Raw genomic sequence first — 22,162 nt, 5'->3', positions numbered from 1 at the left:
ACGTCTTCTATATATTATCTACATTTTTTGTATTTATATTTGAAAAATAATTGAATGAGTATGAAATATGAAGATATGAATATGAATGCTAAATTGACGAAACATTTATGGTGATTCACCTACTCATACCCTCGTACCTAAATATTACGAGAAATATATTTTCCTTAAATTTTAAGTACTAAAATAAGTTTTAACAAAATATATTAACTGTCGTAATAAATTTAGTGGTGCACTGAGCATAAGGCTTCGTAGGTATGCATATGCACAATGCATTGCTTTAAGAATATGTACAAAATTCTAGGAATCAAGCTTTATTTAATGTGTTTTTAATTGAATAGCACATTAAGAAAGACTTATAGAAATAAACTCGACTTAGCGACCTATCGTTGTACATCGTTACTTTAGTGTTCACGCGCCTTAATATCTACACTAAAGATTATGGACTTTAAACTCTTAATCATAAGGTTTATTTTCCAGTGTATTTTGAAACATTCACAATAATTTAACTAGAGGTCAGAATGACCAATGAATCGCAAATACTGTAGGGTCAAAAGGATTGGTTACATAGCAATTATCATACGTTAGTCGTGACCTCGACCCTAGGTTTTGTTACATGACTGTACTAATAATAAAGAGGTAAAGTACCTATTTCTGATTGTTTGAGGTAATCTTTACGAAAACAGCTTTAACCTCTGGTATTATTATAAAATAATGCTACATTGTAATTTTATGTGTCTGTAATATCTTATACCTAGCTATAAAAGGAATATTTAATCTTCATGTCAAAATATTATGTTCGTAAGTAGATGGGGCTGCAAATTTTTCAATCGACAAATAAACTTAACGGAGGAATAGATTTGACATTTTGGCAGTTGTTTAAGGTCTCCGGTATCTACCGAATCGGATATGAAATAGAAATAGCAAGACTTTTTATTCAAATAAACTGGTCTTTCTACCAGTGGCGTGCACAGAGTTTAAAACCAGGGGTAGCATTAAGGTATGAACTTATTTTCTGGCAGGTCATAATGGAAAATAAGTATTGATTTAGTACAAGTAAGGTAGGCAGTACTTTTATACCTCTATGAGCTACACGCCACTGCTTTCTACCAAGAAGAATCAGCAAGAAACTCGAAAAATTCAAAAGTATGTCTGTCTGTCTGTCTGTCTGCTAGCTTTTCATAGCCCATCTATTTAATCGATTGGTACAGAGATGGCATGCAACTCGGGGACGGACAAAGGCTACTTTTTGAACCGAAAATCAAAGAGTTCCCATGGAAATTATTTTCCACATGGATTTAGTCGCGGGCATCATATATTTGGATAAATACATAAAATTTTCGATTGTGTAATGTGCTGTTCAAGTGCATACTTTTAAAACATTTAATAGAACACATAATATCTGCAATCTGCTCTCCGAACTAGTGGTAGAGTCTTAACATAAATATCACAAGTGGCACAGGCTTTACTACATGAAATAAATAAATTAATTCGCATAAATTCATCTCTGTTCTACTCCGCTTAAGTGAATACCGTCGGGCCTTGTACAAAAAGTATCAAAACTACTCCTCAGTTAAAATTATTTGACGCTTGCGAAACGGACCATAATATTCTGACCTGATAATTTGAATTCAACAAACAGTACACTACCTACCTACTACTGAATTTGTACCTCAGAATCATAATTCACATAAATACAAAAGAAAAAAAGAAAGAAAACTGTTTATTTGGTGCCACAAAAATAAGATAACCTTTATATGTATAAACTCGTAATGAAATGAGATACATAAACAGACCGTTAAAGTCTATTAGAAAACATATAAATCTAGGATCCCCATTAGTCTATTAATAGCATGTTATACCACTATCAAATCCTCATCTAAGCCCACGAAGTGTGCTTAAAGTGCTTAAACACTGTACCTAATGACGTTCAAAATGCGTGGTTACATTGCACAAGCGGAAGCGGGAAGCAGAACGATTTTTAAATTAGCTCAGTGTGCCCCTTATGACTAAAACTACGTCTGTTCCTGATGATCACTCTTAGCTGTTACTTCTTAAAGTTTTTCTACGTGATATATCAGAAATGAGATCTGTAGAAGAACCAGATTAATCGACATAGCTCAACAGATTACAAAGCTGGAGTGGCAAAGGGTAGGCCCTCGTAGTTCAAATTCAGATTCAAATTCAAAATATTTTTATTCAATTAGACTTTTACAAGTTCCTTTGGATCGTCAAAAGCATCTACCACTGGTTCGGAATGCCTTTCCTACTGAGAAGAAAACGATAGATGTTGGGGTCCTAAGATCTTAGAATATAAAATTATATATTTTAAATATTTCAACATGAGTATATTTAATATTTTATTAACTAGCTAATCTACTCCAAGGCCTATACGTTATAGAAAATCTTGCATGCAAAATGACAAATTATTCGGCAGATTAAGCTAGCTGTATGTGGAATGTTGATAATATAATTAGTCAGTCTATAGTCTATACTCGGTCGGTCTATAGTTGGTACTCAGTTTATCCCTATTACAATAGTAAAATAATAACCGTATCCCAATATGTACCTATTCAGCAATTACTCTTTGTATGAGTGAGCTAAGATACAATTACAAATTGAATATTAGACTCTTAATAAAATATGAAAGTCATTGAACCAATCAAACCGTTAAGTACCATTACAACACACATAAATATTAAAACACTCATAACGCTATAAGTAGGCTGTTATTTCACTATCAATTTCTCATCTAAGCTTACAAAGCCCTAGCTTAAATGCTGTAATGACGTACAATATAATAACACCTTTAGTAAATCAGTCGAAGACAAAAGCGAGAGCGGGTGTAGGACTATAAATAATTGTTTGGCTTTGAACTTTTTGCAATACTCCTCGTACATCTTTTTCATTCATTTCATAAAATATCACAAAATATAAAAAACATGTAATATTAAATTTCTTAGCCCTTGATATCAAAATTTTGCACTGACAAAACATTTACATAAAAAGGTGTTGGAAACTCTGTTTCTGTTATAAGACGGTATAGTATCTGCAGACATTGAGCGTATAGAGACCCATTATATCCCATCGTAACGTGGTTGCGTCTGTCTATAGTAAAGACATGTCAATACCATTTCTACTAGCTTACAATATTTTTAACCCCCGACCCAAAAAGAGGGGTGTTATAAGTTTGACGTGTGTATCTGTCTGTGGCATCGTAGCTCCTAAACGAATGAAACGATTTTAATTTAGATTTTTTGTTTAAAAGGTTGCTTGATCGAGAGTGTTCTTAGCTATAATCGAAGAAAATCGGTTCAGCCGTTTGAAAGTTATCAGCTCTTTTCTAGTTTTTTATAGAGGTTTTCTTATCATTCTTTGTGTCGGGGTTTTTTTTAAATTTAGAGTTATGAATGATTTACATCGATCTGCAGGCATTTGTAATATCTTTGACTCATTACTTGGAAATTGGAATAAAGAAGAAAGGTATTCTATCTACCCGCTGCCGCCGCGTTTCCGCTCTCACACCGCGCCGTGTCCGCCCTTCCAATCCGCTCTTACCATGCATTTAACAGTGCTACCGCTATTTATTAATGGCGATCCGTTAAACTCAAACTCAATTAACATTGGATTAGCTCCTCATCTCAATCAATTCTAAACAGTTGTTGTTTGGGACAAGACATAAACTTAAGGTTTGTTATTTTATTGCCATCAACTATGTGTACCTACATCATGGACTAATCTATATCGATACTTATAATAAGACTGTAACTGTAGGTACATCACACTAATATTATAAAGGCGAAAGTTTGTATGTGTGTGTGTGTGTGTGTGTGTGTGTGTGTGTGTGTGTGTGTGTGTGTGTGTGTGTGTGTGTGTGTATGTTTGTTACTCCTTCACGCTAAAACTACTGGACGGATTGGGCTGAAATTTAAAATGGAGATAGATTATACTCTGGATTAGCACATAGGCTACTTTTTATCCCGGAAAATCAAAGAGTTCCCACGGGATTTTTAAAAATCTACATCCACGCGAACGAAGTCGCGGGCATCAGCTAGTTAAATATATTTTGAAAATTTTAGTCGGAGGAAACTTTATTATCGATGACAATTTTTTTTAGAATTTTTGTCTGTTCGTCTCTGTGCCCGCATCACGCGAAAACTACTGAACGGATTTAAATGTTTGGTACAGTGGTAGTTGACAATCCGGGTTAACATATAGGGTAGCTTTTATTCCGAAAATATTAGGGATTCGTCGGAATGCGTTATCAAATTTTTTATCTATTTTACTCCATAACTCCGTCAAATTTGAACAGTCAGGTAAGTACCATGTAAATTTGGTGAGGATTTGACGAATAGTTTCTGAAGTTGATCGCACGCTTGAATTTTTCAGAACGGAAATTTCAGCTCTTACTAAAAGGAATTACTTCGTTCATCCGATATCCGTTCGGGAATCCGATAGTTTCATCAAGAATTCTTTTGAGAGTGATGTTTCGAACGAATAAAAATTTTCCTAACGAATATATTTACCAATGACACTGGAAAACTTGACGAAAAAGCAGATAGATAATTTGTAAATAAGAAACAAAGTTTACTATAAGAAAGTAGATAAAAGTAGACAGATTACTTACTGTAGTTAGTTAATAAGAAATCTTGGACCAAATCTCTATCCAGGAAGAAGTTAATGCGTTCTGATTAAACCAGCATCCTGTTCTAATAAGCGATAACTGATTTGCTTGACGGGGTAAATAATAAATTATGAGCCGATATCATTTGTCATAAAGGAAATGATTAGTAACTTTTGATACGCGCCTCTTATCTGATACCTATACGTATTATACTACTCTCGCTGTCTACGGAATACGAATTCCTCATTTCTGAGGGCTACGACCTCGTCCAATAGTAATATTTGTTATATGTTATTTACTTGTTTCCGAAAGTTGCAACAATAAAGAGACAAATAAAGAAAAAGTGGACAGGGTAGCACTTATCTCTACAAGAGATCTCTACCATTGACCCTTGGCAGTAGAATAGGTACAATAATAAAGGTTTTGGGAGGATAAAAATATGTGTGTTTACTAGATAATTTACCGCAGGAACCCTCATAGTTTCATCCTGTCAGCATGTCTGAGCCTTAGATCTATAGAGCGCACTTTGACTTTGCTCAGACTTAAGACACTGTTAAAACGAGACAGCGTTCTATCGCTGGCATAAATCTGTCTCGTTTTAACTGAAACTTAAGTTTAAGCAAAGTCAAAGTGCGCTCTATAGATTTCAACCTGAGTGTCACAGCCATTTTAAAAATAGACAATAATAGCTATAAAACACAGTTATAAAACCTGTTGCTGCTACACAGAAGTATATCTATATTTAGGACAAAATGGTCATTTTGAAAATCCAGAGTCTAAAAAAAATTTATTTATGCTCTCAAATGAAAAAATAAATAGGTACTTATTTTGGTTTCTTGAGGTTTCTTATACAGTTTTTGTAAATAAAGTACCTACCTACTAACAGTGTACGAAACAATCCAATCAAAATTTTTAGCTCGGACTTGACTAGTTTTTTCAACATTATGAGACATCCGCGGAGTTGATGGCATCTATCATTTCTATCTAGCTCTATAATTTTTATTTTGTTCTCTATACATGTAACTGCCGTTTATGATAATCCAATAAACCCATGTTCTTTTATTACAAAATAAATTTAATAACGTTTAGATAAAAATAAACTTTATTTTACTTTACAAGACTGAACATCATGTCAAAACATTTATCATACAAAAACATATGCAAAAAGCGCTACCTAATTGATATTTAAAAGCCGTAAATCGGTATTAAGAAAGCATTAACATAAAAACACGATGTAAATTCGATTTATCCTACGGTAATCGATTTCCTTTTAAACCACTCGCAATAACTCTTAAGATGTTCGTATCGAGTTTTTAGAGTTCTGCAGAAGAAATTGCTAATAGTGACTTGACTGTCGCAAGAATGTATACTTTCGCAATGCTTATTAGAAAGAAACATCATAGTAAAATGGCCTATGTATGGATACATTTTATTAGACATATTATTAAAAACCCACAAATAAAATACATACTTATTATCCATCGTGTTCAGCGAAAATCATTAAATCACAATTTTTCACCAGAAAATTCGGCACAACAACTGTTATAACTTATAATTGTCCTTACTGGACTTGCAGTACAAATAAATTTACACAACACGCAGTTTTACACATGATATTTTAGTTTACGCACACGATTTAGTTTTCATTGGTATGGGCTAATGATATAGACTATGATGACTATAGTGCCTTAACAATTTAAAAATCAGTATACGGGACCATGATCTTTGATCTCGCTCATGGCCGTTTTCTCTTGACCTCATCCAATTTCATTAATGATGACTTTAAACATGATATGAGCATAACGGGAGGCGTCATTACGTTTTCGTTCAATCAACTGCCGTGAATTGGGTCTCGGCAGGACATCCACCGTAACATCAATGTAAAATCGATTGATGTTCCGATTAATCGATTCATCGAACACTTGTAACTCATTATCATGTTTTTGATTTTTATCAATCAAAACGTTGTTCAATTGAACAGTTATTTTGTTTTTTTTATATTCGGAATTGTTGTACCTGCCTAGGCTAAATGGGTTTGTAAAGCTTGCATTTCTACAGCAATATCATATTGCGAGAGTACTTTCACTGAGATTTTAATAAAAATGTTAGATCCACGTCTATTAAACAAAACCCATCAGGGGTTCTGTTTAATGGAGTTCGAGCAAAAATATTATACTTACTTTATAAATGCTTTCCTCGAGCCATCTCTACTAAGGCATAATTTTAACCCATACTAATATTTTAAACCCGGAATTGTGTCTCTATCTATTTGATTGTCTATTGCCTTTCCACGGCTTATCTATGGCATAGAGATACCTTGCATCCCGGAGACGGAAATATTCAGAATCAAAAAGTTCTGTCGGAATTTTGGAAAAAGTCGCGGGCATCATTTAGTGATAAATAATTTAAAAACATCATGAAGAAGACCTAAAAGATTCCTGTTAAACCACTTTTACTCCTATTATCTTGGCTCACCTAAATCATCAGCGATTTTATGAGTATTATTAGGGTAACGGAAGGAATCGTTAAATTCTGGTTTATGATCAAGAAATTAGGTCTCAGCAGGACGTTAACCTGCGAGCCTTACAAGTCTGGACAGGAAAGACGTAACACTTGGTTCTTTGTATATTTAACCAACCTTTTAAATGTAGGTATGTGTTTGTTGAGAAATCCATACTAATATTATAAATGTGTCTGTCTCTCTGTCTGCTAGCTTTTCACGGCCCATCTCTTTAACCGATTTTGAGGAAAGGTAAAGAGATAGCTTGCATCCCGGGGACGGATGACTATATGCAATTTTCATCCTGGAATCAAATCAAAGATATCGTACCGGTCGTATCCCGAGACCGTAGTGCATTAAAAATTTTATTCTGCTGTCACACTTTTGATAAAACCTGATTTATGATCATCTAAACAAATAAATAAAATAAAAGTGTTTGTCTGTGATTTCGAAATGACTATTCTTATAAAGCTAATTGTATAAATTAAAATACACATTTATTTTTTAATTTTTGTGTGTCATCTGAAATTATCAAGTAGGTAAGTAGCCTTAAGAAGTTACGAGCAAAAGCCGTGTTAAAATCTAACGATTAATTATATCGAGTAAATAGTAGATAGATTTCTCAACTCGTCTAAAATATTTATTCATCTTCTGCAAATTGACAAGTTGATTACATGAAAGCAGTGGATTTAAATAACCATGTGAATGTATGTATTTCGTATTTCATTTCAGCATATAAGTGTCGCTTATCCTTAGCAAATAAATATTGTTGAGTGTGCACTTATCCTGGCCTCAAGTGTACTTGTATCGCACTTGTATCCTCGGACGTCAAGTTCGCGTCAAATAACGGTCAAACCTGTCTGCGGATAACTTAAACTCACTAGTCATTGCTCGTAAACACCGTCACTCAGTTTATTGCCTCGCTATTCATACCTCTGAACCGCCTCGTTGGCCTAGTCGTCTAGTGGCTATCTTATTCAGCGGATCATAAGGCCCTAGGTTAGAGTCCCGGATCGGGCCAAAGAGTTACTGGGTACCGCGCCGGCCTCTGATCACCCCATCAGCATTTTTTATATGCGCCCGATGCGGCCCAATCTTACTGCAGCTATACTACACATTTTCGATATTGAAAATACCTTGCTCTCGTGTTATGAAGCTTTGATTTGTATCCCATGTGATACTTTCCACAAAAGTACAAAAATTTACTCTTGATGTCCGTGGCTCAAATTATTTGCAACATTTATATTTGCAATCTTTCTACGTAGAATGAGTCTTCGCGTAATTTATATCTATTAATAACAGGTTTTTTGTCGTAAATAAATATGTAACATATCTGATGATCTGAGACCTATAAAAATGGCTGTTAATCTAGGTGCCTACATGTGTTTAAACAAAATCGTTAATTAAAAAATTAAGATCTCAAACATTGCGTAACACTAAGCTGTGATACAGCTTAACTGTGTTTAGTCATTACTCAAGTAGGTCCATATAAAAACTGCATGTAAGGTTGCACCGTACGGCCGTTTTAAAATAACGCATGCAAAATCACAGCTCATTACACCTCTTGACTAGCTTGTCTAAAGCTACGGAGAGATTGATCGAACAACCGCGAGCGAATAGCATTCTTTTAATGATAGCTAGTCAGTGAATAGGTCAGAACCTCATTTAATAACAAGTTATTTTTAACACTGATAACTCGTAAAATACGGACCTTTTTTTCTGTAGGATTAATAAAACATTGTTTAGTAATAACTAGGTAGATATCTTATTATAATATTTTTTAATCCATATACTTAATATAAATGCGAAAGTGTGTCTGTCTGTCTGCTACCTTTTCACGACCCAACAGTTTAACCGATTCTGACGAAATTTGGTACAGGATTAGCTTACATCGGCGACTTCGCGTCCGCGTGTATTTAGGCTTTTAAAAATCCCGTGGGAAGTCTTTGATTTCCGGGATAAAAAGTAGCCTATGTCACTCGCCAGGTATTTAGCTACACCCATGCAAAGAATCACGTCGATCCATTGTTCCGTTGCGACGTGATTTAAGGACAAGCGAATAAACCAACAAACAAATACACTTTCAGATTTATAATATGGGTATTTCTGCCATGTCAGAGCCTCGATAGCTCAACGGTTGAGGAACGGACTGAATTCCGGACTGAAAGGTCGGCGGTTCAAACCCCACCCGTTGCATTATTGTCATACCCACATCTGGCACAAGCTTTACGCTTAATTGGAGGGGAAATGGGAGGAGGGTATTAGTCATGATTAGCATGGCTAATATTCTTTAAAAAAAAAATTTGCTCGGACATTCTCACTGTATCTGCACCCATCTTTAACAAGGTGACCGGTACTTTTTTATATACAGGAAGCGGGATACCGGTCCCACCGTTACATATTGAACTAGTCAACGCCGAACCTGTTGAAACTGCATTAATCTGTTACTAATTAAATGAGGATGAATATCTAACGGTAACTAGTGAATCGAGCCAGTTTTCAATTTCGAAACTCTGATGAATTATTTTTGTGTGAATAATCACGGTTATATCACAGGTTAATCATGTGGTTATATGATTGGTGCTTGCTTTTATACTTACCTTACTTTTAAAAGCCGGTAAGTTATTAGCTGGTAACTCATACTTCATAGTAATATTATTTTAACTTACGTAGTTATACTGCAGGTAACTTTTGTAGGAATAAATAATATGAATGTGAGTAGGTAGTTAAAAAGTCAGCCCACCGCATTCGCCTGTTTGAAAGTTTTATCTCAAGAATTACGAAAAGGTAACATTATTTTTGAATCAGAATGTGTCTGGCAAATATTTTGACTAGTATAGAGAGTAGGGACAGCCTTTTCAAAAAAAAGGAAAATAATTTCTTTTCTTATTTAGAAATATATTTTGAGATTTTATTTCGAAATATTTTGATTCAACATACCTATTTTTATGGATTTTGTCCTAAAATCCTTAAAAATAAAAATTAAGACGTCACAGCTTGGCGAAAACTTTTCCTTTTGTTAGTTCGGACGCATTTTTAACCCCCGACCCAAAAAGAGGGGTGTTTATATCTGTGTATTTGTCTGTGGCATCGTAGCTCCTAAACTAATGAACTGATTTTAATTTAGTTTGTTTGTTTGAAAGGTGGCTTGATCGAGAGTGTTCTTAGCCATCCAAGAAATCCAAGATAATCGGTTCAGCCGTTTGAAAGTTATCAGCTTATTTCTAGTTACTGTAACCTTCACTTGTTGGGGGTGTTATAAATTTTTAATTTACACTTGTATTTATGTGTATATAGTCAAGCCTACATACCTGTGCTTTACTTTTTGTTTTACACGTGCACCTACTCACACAAACAGGCCATGTAAAATCCTCCCAATATGAGCATGTCCAAGCATTTTCAAATGTAAATAAAACCGCTATTCGACCGAACAAATTACACTCATTAGGAGCGTAACATTTGGTACACCATTGTCAATTACGTATGGCATTTCTCAGTTATTGTTTCATTCACAATATATAGGTTTTTAGACAATTGCTGTTTTGGTACAATTGGCACAATGTGACATCATGTCTAATTTTAGGCCGCAGATCGTGTTAAGATTTTTATGGAATTAGCAACCAACTTTCTTATAAGTAAGTATACTTACTCGTAAATTCGTCACGTGAATTTAAGTTTTTAAACATTGTGGGAACCCTCTGTTTTCCCAGAATACCCAAAACGTACGAGGCCCTATGTCCTACTTCCAGGTTGTGTAAAAGCTTTGTGCAAAGTTTGTTAAAATCGGTTTAGCAATTGGTTCATACCACTAGAGTCTAGACCCACTATAGCTTTTAATAGAACTGTGCGTCGTCAGTCAGTCAGTGTTAAAATTTTATGAAGTAGATTTTCGAACGTTAATTGGACGTAAATCGACGAATGTTTATGTAAAGCTTAGTCCTAATTAACAAGACCACCTTTAACAGATTTTCGATTTTAAAAAATACCTTGTGAAACTTGAGACCTAATTTACATAGTGCCCACCTGTCAGACCACTGATAAACACTCCATTGGATACAAAATAAAAGCAAATTCAGCCAGCGAAATGTACTAAACTTAAGTAGTTATATTAGGTACTAGCTGATGCCCGCGACTTTGTTCGCGTGGATTTAAGTTTTTAAAAATCCCTTGTGAACTCATTGATTTCTAGGATAAATAGTTACCTAAGTCACTCTCCAGGTCTTTAACTGTACCCATGCAAAAATCACGTCAATCCGTTGCTCCTTTGCGACGTGGTTGAAGCACAAACCAACAAACAAACACACTTTCACATTTATGATATTAGGTAGTGATTATGTATGCGCACTAATAAAAATGGCAGTTGTCCCGTCGCTGACGAGGAAGCGACTAGTTTTCTCGCTCAAGAAACGTACAACCGATGCGTGATTCTCTGCCAATAAAAGATATAAATAGCTGATCGCTGACTATATGCACTGCTAGCAAGAACTCTATCTCTATACTATATAGTTTATCGCAACAACAAGAGCTATAAAAAAAACGGTCAAAACACTCGCGCAGTTAGCGCAGAAATTAATAAAATGTAGCACACGGGCGGTTAACTACTCTGTTCCATCGTACTCGCACACTCGCTTCTCGTTGCTCGCCAACTCGTTTCTAGTTTCAGCTCGTTTCTCGCTAATAGTCGGTCGGATTAAATATATTTAAAACCAATATAGTCCTGTTGTACATCAAGGCATACCTTCTCATAATTATCGAAGGGCAAAAATAAAACAAGCCCAAATTAGGGCCCGGGATAGATCAAGTTGTAATAAATCAGGCGATTCATGGGAACCTGATGTAGCGGTCGTCACTAGTACAGCGGGCCAGGAAAAAAGCGATTTTTAAAGAGTGACGGCTTAGTAAAAAGCTTAATTATGAGAACTCTTCTCATGCTTGTAGATTAAATTTATTGCATGTTTTTCTGGTGGATTTTTAAAATCTTTTGTTTGTGAAATCTGTGAACTTTCTTTACCTGCTAGGACTGCTATTTTAACAGCAAGTTTCGTTGAGAATTAAGATGAGTGCTACAAACCTGATAATAAAGCCTACATTTAAATATTATTTCTACTTAAATGCAGCTCTCGCGTTTCTCTCTCATTTCATTTTAGAAAGTGGTTTTATAATAACTAGACATAATAATCTCATATTATTATGCCGTATCTATTTAGTCGTTAGGAAAGAAACTATGAATGAACAAGGATCAATTTTCTATCTTTCTACTACACATTAATCTTTTTACTACCCATACATCCATATTATAAATGCGAAAGTGTATTTGTTTGTTGGTTTATTGGCTTGTTTTCACGCAACACAACGGAGCACATGATTACATAAGTAAGACTGCTTTTATCTAGGAAAATCAATGAAATTACTACTTTACTAGGAATTCTCACGGGATTTTTAAAAACCCATATCCACATGGACAAATTCGCGGGCATTAGCTAGTTTAACACATAATATTTATTACCTCTCCTTTGGTTTCGTGGCCCTGTATGTACCTCTTGTTTAGCGGCCGTACCAAACCCTCCTTATTTGTCTACAAGCGATCTAGTACAGTTAGCCGCAATATCACAATAGGTTTAATCGTGCGATAAAGTCGTGATGTACATTCGGCCGCAGAGTAATAGTAAAAATATATGTACCTATATTTTTACCCGACCCGAGGTATGAAAGGGTATATGCATGGTCTATGCATATAGGTACATAGATACATCGGTTTCCTCATTATTTCCCAAATTCTATTTTAGGATTTGTTCGTCAGTCATTTTACGATCGCAATTTACTTTTGCTAGCGAATTTTCTTTATGTAAGTAAGTAGAGCTAGCTTTTTCCTCGCCTTCCAACCGCCTCGAGCAACCGCCGAGTTTCTTGCTGGTTCTTGGAAAGGCATTCCGAACCAGTGGTAGTTGCTTTTGACGATTCAAAAATACTTGTAAAAGTCTAATTGAATAAAAATATTTTGAATTTGAATTTAATTTTGAAAAACCCACCTATATACCTACCTGTTGTTTTTGATAACGTATAAAATAGCCCCATAGAATTAACTAACGAAGAGAAATTCGATTTTATTATTTTTATCTAAGACTAGCTGATCAGCTTTGGGCTTCGCAAGGGCAGCTGGATTTTTTGAAAATTCTTTCTTATTGGACATCTACGTACCTACGTCTAAAATAAAACCTACGTGCAAAATCTTGATCCAGTTTCTAGACCCAGCGTTTGACTTTTATTTTGATATAATGTCAGTCAGTCATGCTATTTCTCTTTTTATAAATAAATATAAATATAGATAAAGATTTATTTGTATCGATAAAAAAGTCACACTGAAGCCTCTTGCCAGTGAAAGCTATATGTATTTTAGTGTCGAAACTATTTATTATGTATCTACAGGGTGTTTGGTAATTAGTATATACCTAATGACAATTATATTCGACCCATTATATACGACCCATTATATACTAACTAGCTGATACCCGCGACTTCGTTCGCGTGGATGTAGGTTTTTTGAAATTCCCGTGGGAATTCTTTAATTTTGCGGGATAAAAAGTAGCTTATATGCTAATCCAGGGTATAATCTATCTCTATTCTAAATTTCAGCCCAATCCGTTCAGTAGTTTTTGCGTGAAGGAGTAACAAACATACACACACACACATAAAAACTTTCTCCTTTATAATATTAGTGTGATGTGAAGTGTGATGTGATAGTGTGCTTACCAAACACCCTGTATATATGTTTGTGTATGTGCCATAAAACATTGGCCCATTTCCCCCAGCAGTGCGTGATGTGATATAATAATTCTTGTGTTTTCGCGCGGTATGAACTCACGAAGGTCAACGTACACCGACAATGGTCTTGTTGATGTAACGCCGAATAACAAACACTACGTTACGCACCGCCGGTTACGGCTGGGGGCACACTGAGATATAGATTTATCTATTTTTATACACATTTTTTTTATATATATAAATATTTCATTTAGGTATTAGCTGGTATTCTATCTTATTACGTTTTGTAAATAAATACACAACCATATTATATAAGTTATACGTACAGGGCTAGTTAAGTTGTGAGACGTGTTGTGGATTTTTCAAAAGAAATAGAGCAAGATAGTGTAGAGAAAATAGGTTTTTGTAGTAATGTAAGAGAAATTAGTGAAATACAGAATAAAAATAAATATTATTAGACAAGAAAATAATATCTACTATATATTTAGTAATAAGATGATATTATGTATGTACTCTATAGAAAAATTTGAAAGAAGTCATGAATGAATACTTTAAAAATCTGCGTGATCTGGAATTGATTACAGATTATTGTATCACATTACTATCTTTCCCTGTCAGGTCTTACTTTCATTAGAACCTACCTACTACAAAACTAATAAATAAAATATCGAGAAACATAAACTACAAAAACAAAAGTATTTAGAAATATTATTTTACTCGTAAATACAAAAACTAGTTTTATTGCCAGTTTATTTAAAGAAAGAAAAACGTCGATTGATAATAATTAATCTAAGATTTTATTCTTTGTAGCTTATTAAAAAACGTTTCTTAGTGTATCCCCAGCCTCACGCATTCACGTACTCTATAGTTTTAACGCTGATTCGTGCTAACTGTACTTTTATCAGAGTGCAGTGGCGGATATCAAAAAACCTCATGTTTGCGGTCACCACCAAATTGAGACTTTACGTACCTGCCTGCACACTGTTTCCATTGCCTGACGATTTTATGATGAAAAGTATTCTACTTATTATCGAAAATAATCTATGTATCTACCTACCTATAGTTCGTAAAGTAAACTTATCGGTAGCAGTGCTGGTACTTCTATTTACTGGACTTGTCGATTTAAAATCGGTGTACTATAGGTATCAGAATGTCCTTTAAGTAAGTAAGTAAAGTAAAAGTTCTATAATTCTTTAAATTTTCAATATAAAACAGAACAAATAAAGAAATAACAATGACATATTATGGATTTAGGTAAAATCGATCATAAAAATGAGTAGATAGACAAAAAATCCACCCATGACCTAACCAAATCTTAATCTGACTTACCGAAAACGTCTGAGAGAATGTAAACAAACTTTTATGGCTATTTCGCCAACCACAATGGCTTTACAGCTATAATGTTCGCTATTAACTGTTACGAAATTGTTTCATCCGATTTTGTGATTTTTATTTAGATAAGACCTAACTGTATTCATCTAAACTTTTATTTGCTGTAAGTTTTTCACACTTCCGCGTTACTCAATTAGAGCCCTGGTCAAACAAAGCGCGAAAATAGCCGCACCGCGCGACGCGACATGGCAGCATGTCACAATAAAAGCGCGCGTACGCATGTACGCTTTGTAATACTAGAAACTGTACGTGTGATCATGTCACACTGCAGTGTGTGTGTGTGCGTCTTCAACATGCGCTTTGCTTCATACAGTTGTTTATATTACAACCAAACAAAGTCGGCTGCCAAGCTTTGAAGTATGCTCGTAGGTGTTGCTGACACAACGCCAGTATTATATTCTGCGCTGCTACGTGTTTGCGCGTATGGATTTGTCTTTATTTTCTGAAATACGAATGTACGAGCTTTGCCTATCTGGAGTTTCATTATAACTTTTATTAGGTCATGTTAACTTTTAGAACCCTCATTTGAAACATTACTGTCGTACATTACTATAGTCGTGATATGTGTATGCCCAAGCCTTAACTAGATTACTATTCTGTCGATTCAAGATAAATTAATTTGATAGATGACTTACTTGTAGTATGACAAGTACGAATTGCAATTTGATAAAGCAAGATACAAACTGGCTACGACGCCTATGATATAGTACAGTTGTTATTTTCTTTTTCTTTTTAGTAAACACTCTTAGGGTACCTAGGTACTACCTACTAACGAAATAAGCTTTGATCAGCTAATAATAATTTTATTGTTACCTACTAACACTGAGCATAGTCTCAAAAGGATGAGAAGCTCAACACCGCATTGAAATTAGAATGAATATGAAATATCATATTAATAAACCAACGCTGGTTAATAAACCAGCGCATCAACCTTTTTAAAAGTGCCAAGATACCAAGCTTATAACCACAATATCTTTTTATAACATATTTTTTTATCTACAGTTGTATTTATCTCTGATTGTGATTTTTATTTACATTCGATTTTTCTCAATTTCAGATGTGACTAAACCCATCATGGCAGCCACAGATGGCCAAGTCGTGGTCGCAGCTTGCCGCTGGTCTGATGAAGGCCATTACCTCAGAGAGTTCGCTGTCAAGAACCGTCTGCCCAACGTAGCAAAGATCATCAAAGGACAATATGGAGGCCTCGGAGTACCAACTCTACCGAGCCCTGGTTTGCAGAGCACAGCGTTACTAGTTTCAGCAGGAAAGAGAAAGAAGATCATTGCTCAAGCCATCAAACTTAAAGAAGGGAGACGCATGGTTAGTGTCGGACCGAGAATTGCCATTCCCGATACGTATAAAGGCTACTTTGAATTGCTTAGTGAGGAAGGTAGAGCTGTAAGATGTATAGAATCTGTAGGGGAATTAGCTAGAAGAAAACTTGATGATGGATGCTTAGTAAGAGAACCGGTTAGAGTAATATGTGCTAAAATTGACTTAGATGGAAATATCACTGCTGATGGAGCAAGAAATTTACCAGCGGGTGAAGTAATAATGCCTAGAGGTGAGACGTTTTTAGGAAAAAGTAAATATTTAAAATGTACCGATTCAAAAGGTGACACTATACTACTTAGTTTAGATCAGAGAGGCAAGTTTTCTGCTGTCGCTAAAGAAGAGAACATTAGCGGGGTACATACAGCTAAAACATTGCTAACAAAACGGTTGCCAATAACTGTCAGACTTGTACACGGTACTCCACCTAGAGGATTAAAAAGTGCCAGCCATTTCGTACCAGAACTGAGATTAATATCCTTATTCGAAGAAGATCACGTTTTTGCACTTCCATTACAAAAAGAAGGCAACGCGTTAGTAGCATTACCTCTTGCAGCTCCTTTAAAAATGTTAAGATGCAAAAATGAGGAACAGATTAAAAACTTCATGGAATTTTCTAGATTAGTTGAAAAATGTAATAAGTTGCTAGTAGACGTGGTAGATCGAATACATGTACTAGATGGTAAACTCGGGGACCCTAAAAGACTGTTGAATGCCCCACTTATTGCACCACCATTAATAAAAACTGGTTATTTCTTAAGAAGAAGTGCTTCATCAGACACAGCTAACCAACATAAGTATATAAACCGCCATAGTCACATATACAGCAGTCACAGAGATGAAAACAGTATCCCAGATGAGTATGATGAAATAGATCAAATATATGATTACGTTAGAGGCTTCGCTCCACTTCCGAAGAATATCAAAGCATCTTACTCCAATGAACCAACCCGACACGAGTCTGCGCCTGCGTCACCCGCAGCGACACCAATTCACATGCCCTTAATAACAGAAATTAAACCAGAACCGCCTCCTATAGAAACTATTCCTACTAAGAAGACTTTGAACCAAAAAGCTGAAAAGCGTACTCGCAAAACTGCCGTAGCGGCAAAGGAAATTCCAATAACTGTTTATAAAGAGAAATGTACAATTGCGCCAGTACCAAATTTACCTAAATTGTATATTAAAAACAGTGTTAGCAACAGTAAAGGTAGAATATTGGTGAGTCAGAAAAGTCATTCGCCGACTAAAGAGGCACCTAGTCCAGGCACTAGTCCAATACGACCTCTTACAAAAGGAGATTCCCCAATCTTTAATATACGTTACAAGAGCCTTTCAAATATTCATCAAGCGATGGAATTAGATGGAACGCTAGATTCGAGCCATTCAGGCGGAAGAACATCTGGAGATTCAGGCAATGGTCCAAAATTACCAGAAAAACGATGTAGAAAGTTAAGCAGACCTAAGTCCTTGACGAATTTAGTGTGGGAGCTAAAAGGATGTCCGGTGGAACCTAATGAAAAACCAAAACCTAGAATTAAAAATGAAGGCTATAAGAAAATTGGAAATAAATTGTCTTTGGGAGCTCAGAAAAGAGTGCCTACGCTCTACCTTTAATTTTTGGTAAGTAAATACAATCAACTTTCAATTATTTATTAGTATCCAAGCAAATCCCTAGTCTCTATCTGCATTCGCGCCTAAAATACATTTGCTATGAAAATCTATAAGTCATAGAATGCAAGGAAGTAGGTAGATTTATTTACTCGAACATACTGCTTAAATAGGTCAAACCTTTCTTATTCTTCTTACTTACTTTCTATCTTACTTTCTATTCTTCTCTACTTTTATAAAGTTGAAATCTTAACAGATTACAATCAATTAGATTACAGTTTGTGCGCGGTTTTGGCAAAAATCATCAAGTCGTTGAAGCTGAATTTTCGTAGTTTGTAAACATTTTATTGTCAGTCTCCAACTTACGTTTTACGATTTAAATTATTGTTCCTCGATGCTTACAGCTCGACCCAAATTTCACACGGGCGAGGCCAAGGGCAAAAGCTAGTCTATTATATGTTAAATATTATTTCGCAGTAAATGCAAATCTATCGTGTAGTGGCGGATCATCGTTAAATGTCAAAACTTTCACGGCGTGAAGTTCACCTGCGCTGCGTCAGTGAACTACGCAACGTACAATGAACATCGCACTATTGTACCTACTTAACATCTAGGTACAGATTGCATCTCCTTTGTATCAACATCTTTGCATCTATAAAATGTCAGTAATCCTACCAATATCATAAATGCGAAAGTGTCTCTCTCTGTCTGTCTGCTAACTTTTCACGGCCCGACTTAACCGATTTTGACGGATACATGGACGGCTTGCATCCTTGGTCCTGGAAAATCGTAGAGTTCCCAAGGGATTCTTATAAACCTATCCACATGGATGAAATTGCGGGCATAATCTCCTTGGTACAAATATATAGTTTGCATTCTCAAGACCGGCATTAACTAAACTAGACTAAAGTATTTTTTCCGGGACATTAAAGAGTGGATTTTTAAAAACAAAAATCCACGCGGATGAAGTCGCAGAAAAACCTAGTAATAGGTAAATAAAAATATGGAAGAAATAAGCTATTTGCAGTAAAATACTATAAATAGCTTATTTTAATGTTTTATTTGCAAAATAATTAGCCTAAAAAATTAAAAACGCTGCCGAAAGTCACTATTCCACGCGGTCGAAGTGTGAGCACAGCTAGTTATTATATGTATATTCTGTTCCGAATAAGCATTCGGAATCAAATCTTTGTGTATATAAGCAAGTGAGAAATAGGTATATTTAATTAAGAATCACATAATTTTTCTAAGTTCACATAAAGTTCCTTTGATTAAATACTGTGAAAATGGTAGGTCAAAAGTTGCGTGTTCCGTAATGTTGCAAGCTGCATCGTGATATGCCATAGCTATCCGAAGATTCACAGGAAATGTTGACTTTCCGACCAAGTAAAGTGATATTGGTACAATGATGCCTCAATTATTTCGTAATCAAATAATGAAAAATGTAATCTTTTAATTGATGAAAAAATCTAACTAAGATTTTAATTCTTAATTTTTTTTAAATAACTAAGATTTCCAATCTTCTAACAAGGTTTATTTTAAACCAGCTGGTGTCAACAACTTCATCCGCGTAGATTTAGGAGTTTTAAGTCTGTGGGTACTAAGTAAAAGCTGTTTCTGTCACCAGGATATAATAAGCCCTCTGTGCCCGTCATGATCGGTTTAGTAGTTGAAGCGTAAAAAGTAAATAGCCAGACAGACAGACAGATAGCTTAAAAATATACTGGTGAAAGAATTTTCAGAATCCATTGCGTATTTCAAAGATTTCCCCTACAAACGAACTTAAAAACTTTATCTCTTTGTTATATTAGTATCGATGTATGAAAGTAATCTACAATTATATTCATCAACTCTTGGGAAAGTAAGTTTATATCAGTTGAGTGGCGATTAGTGTACTGTAACGTTCTACTGTGCAATTAAGGTTGCCCTTTGTGTGGTAAAGCCGTTAATAAAATAGATTGATAGGTCAAGGCAAAAGGCTAATAGGTGATATCCAATTAAAACTTATCCATATTATTCCTAAGTACATTTCATTAATTATTCATGCAATTATTATAATCGCTTGCATATTACAGCGACATGCATTTTCTCTATTACCGCTTCCGACAAAAGAAACAGTTAACAAATGCAAAGCGCTTCGTATAGAATTATACGACACTACTTATTTACATAAGTATAAAATAGCTATTACGGTTGCAATTTCAATTACACTGTAGTCTATTTTATGGCAATTTTAGCTCTATTTGTCACGATGGTTTTTTTTTAATTTATTTTTGTAACTGTATACCCTATTTATAGGATTTTAAAAGGTATAGGTATTTCATAAAATTTTCATAAACGAAAAACGAGAAAAAGTGTTATTAGAAATACAAAGTAATGAGAACATACGGAACCATTAAGAAAACTTTTTATTTATAGTAAGGCTGATCTAGACCATAGTCTACTACGCTGGTTAAGAGGGGTTTCTCCGTCACTCGCTTCATACAAACGTAGTTCCAATTTCATTTGAATATTAAGCAACCAAAGTCCATGAAATTTTGCAACCATGTTCTAGAAACTAAAATATTCGGTTTCAAAGTTACGCGGTCTTAAAAATTTACATACAAATCTTTGAGCCCCTGTAATTTTAAAACTACATATTTTTAGAAAAATCTAAAACACCACAGACATAGATATTAGTTTCTAGAATATGTCTGCAAAATTTCATGGGCTTTGGTTGCTTAATATTCAAATGAAATTGGAACTACGATTGTATGAAGCGAGTGACGGAGAGAGCCCTGTTTTAAGTGCGGATTGCTAGACTTGGAAAACATTATGGAGATAACCGTCAGGCATCCAGGTTTCCTCACGATGTTTTCCTTCACGTTAAAGCAACGTTCATAGCTCCAAAACATTAGAAGTGTGTGTCCGGGATCGAACGCCAGACCCTCCAAGCAGCCTTAACCACTAGGCTATCACCACTACTACAATTTAGATTAGTTATGTGATAGTATTCCTCGTAAATGAACTCATTCAAAAGTCAGTCAGCTAGTTTGTGGCAGTCTGAAAGACCTTTATTTTATTTTATTTTATTCACAAATAGCTTTCAACCTTAAAGATCACAAATTTTTATTTTTTATTTTCACTTATGTTTTATTTTAATTTTAATTTGAATTAACAGTTAATAGAATTAACTGCACAGACTTACCAGAACTTCCCTCGTTTGGGCCCGAACAGAATACCAGCGTTGTGGGTACATTGTGTATCCACAACATCAAGCTGAGTTCGGGTCCTTTCGTTGGCACGACACATAATACATACATAATACACTCTTTAAGTTAAGTTAGTTTTTAAGTTTTATATTTTAGGTTTTATATTTTTTAATTTTATTTTCTATTTTTAGTTTTGTATACTTAAGCGTCATTATGTGTAATACTATGTTTATGTGTCGGTTTCAACGAATAAATTTTATTCTATTCTATTCTATTCTATTCTATTTCTAACTACGTCATATAAAATCCGAAAGTTCTTAATTAGTGGAAAGCATGTTTTGCACCATCGCTCGTGTGATTTTCCGTTTACTCAGCTAATTGCGGGGAGCGGCGGCGCTCCCAGGTTCGACACGCGCGGTCACACCTCGATCATATCCAATGTCGTTTGTGACACTCGTGTTTCTCGCGAAAAAGTTCATTACTAGAATCTACATATTATCTACTAGCTACTAGATTACACTTAGTAACCATATACAGAAGGTTTGAAAGGATAAAAGAAACTGACTGACTTATTGACTGATCTATCAATGCACAGCTCAAACTACTGAATGGATCAGGCTGAAATTTGGCTTAGCTATTATAACGTAGACATCCGCAAAGAAAGGATCTTTGAGAATTCAACCCCTAAGGAGGTAAAATTAGAGTTCGAAATTTGTGTAGTCCACGCGGACGAAGTCGGGGGAATACGCT

The 22,162-nt window shown here is 35.0% G+C and overlaps 1 protein-coding gene and 1 long non-coding RNA gene across 6 annotated transcripts in view; one reads left to right on the top strand and one right to left on the bottom strand.

Moving 5' to 3' along the window:
* Positions 1-22,162, top strand: part of LOC123865745 — a 112,369-nt gene that overhangs the window by 86,069 nt on the left and 4,138 nt on the right. For all 5 annotated transcript variants that reach the window (XM_045906962.1, XM_045906965.1, XM_045906963.1 and 2 more), the window contains one exon: positions 16,333-18,233. In XM_045906962.1, coding sequence (XP_045762918.1) covers positions 16,350-18,227 — 1,878 coding nt within the window. In that variant the 5' untranslated portion in view covers positions 16,333-16,349 and the 3' untranslated portion in view covers positions 18,228-18,233. The remainder of the gene's footprint in view (positions 1-16,332; positions 18,234-22,162) is intronic.
* On the bottom strand, positions 165-21,521 carry LOC123865749. Its single transcript, XR_006796040.1, has 4 exons — positions 21,405-21,521; positions 19,780-19,781; positions 1,601-1,609; positions 165-178 (listed from the first exon to the last, which is right to left on the bottom strand). It is a non-coding gene; the product is annotated as an uncharacterized LOC123865749 (long non-coding RNA).

This window comes from Maniola jurtina, chromosome 5 (assembly GCF_905333055.1).
Source record: "Maniola jurtina chromosome 5, ilManJurt1.1, whole genome shotgun sequence".
NCBI classification, from domain to species: Eukaryota; Metazoa; Arthropoda; class Insecta; order Lepidoptera; family Nymphalidae; genus Maniola; species Maniola jurtina.
Note: the sequence above shows the minus strand (reverse complement) of the source record. Positions and strands in the feature narration are given on the sequence as shown.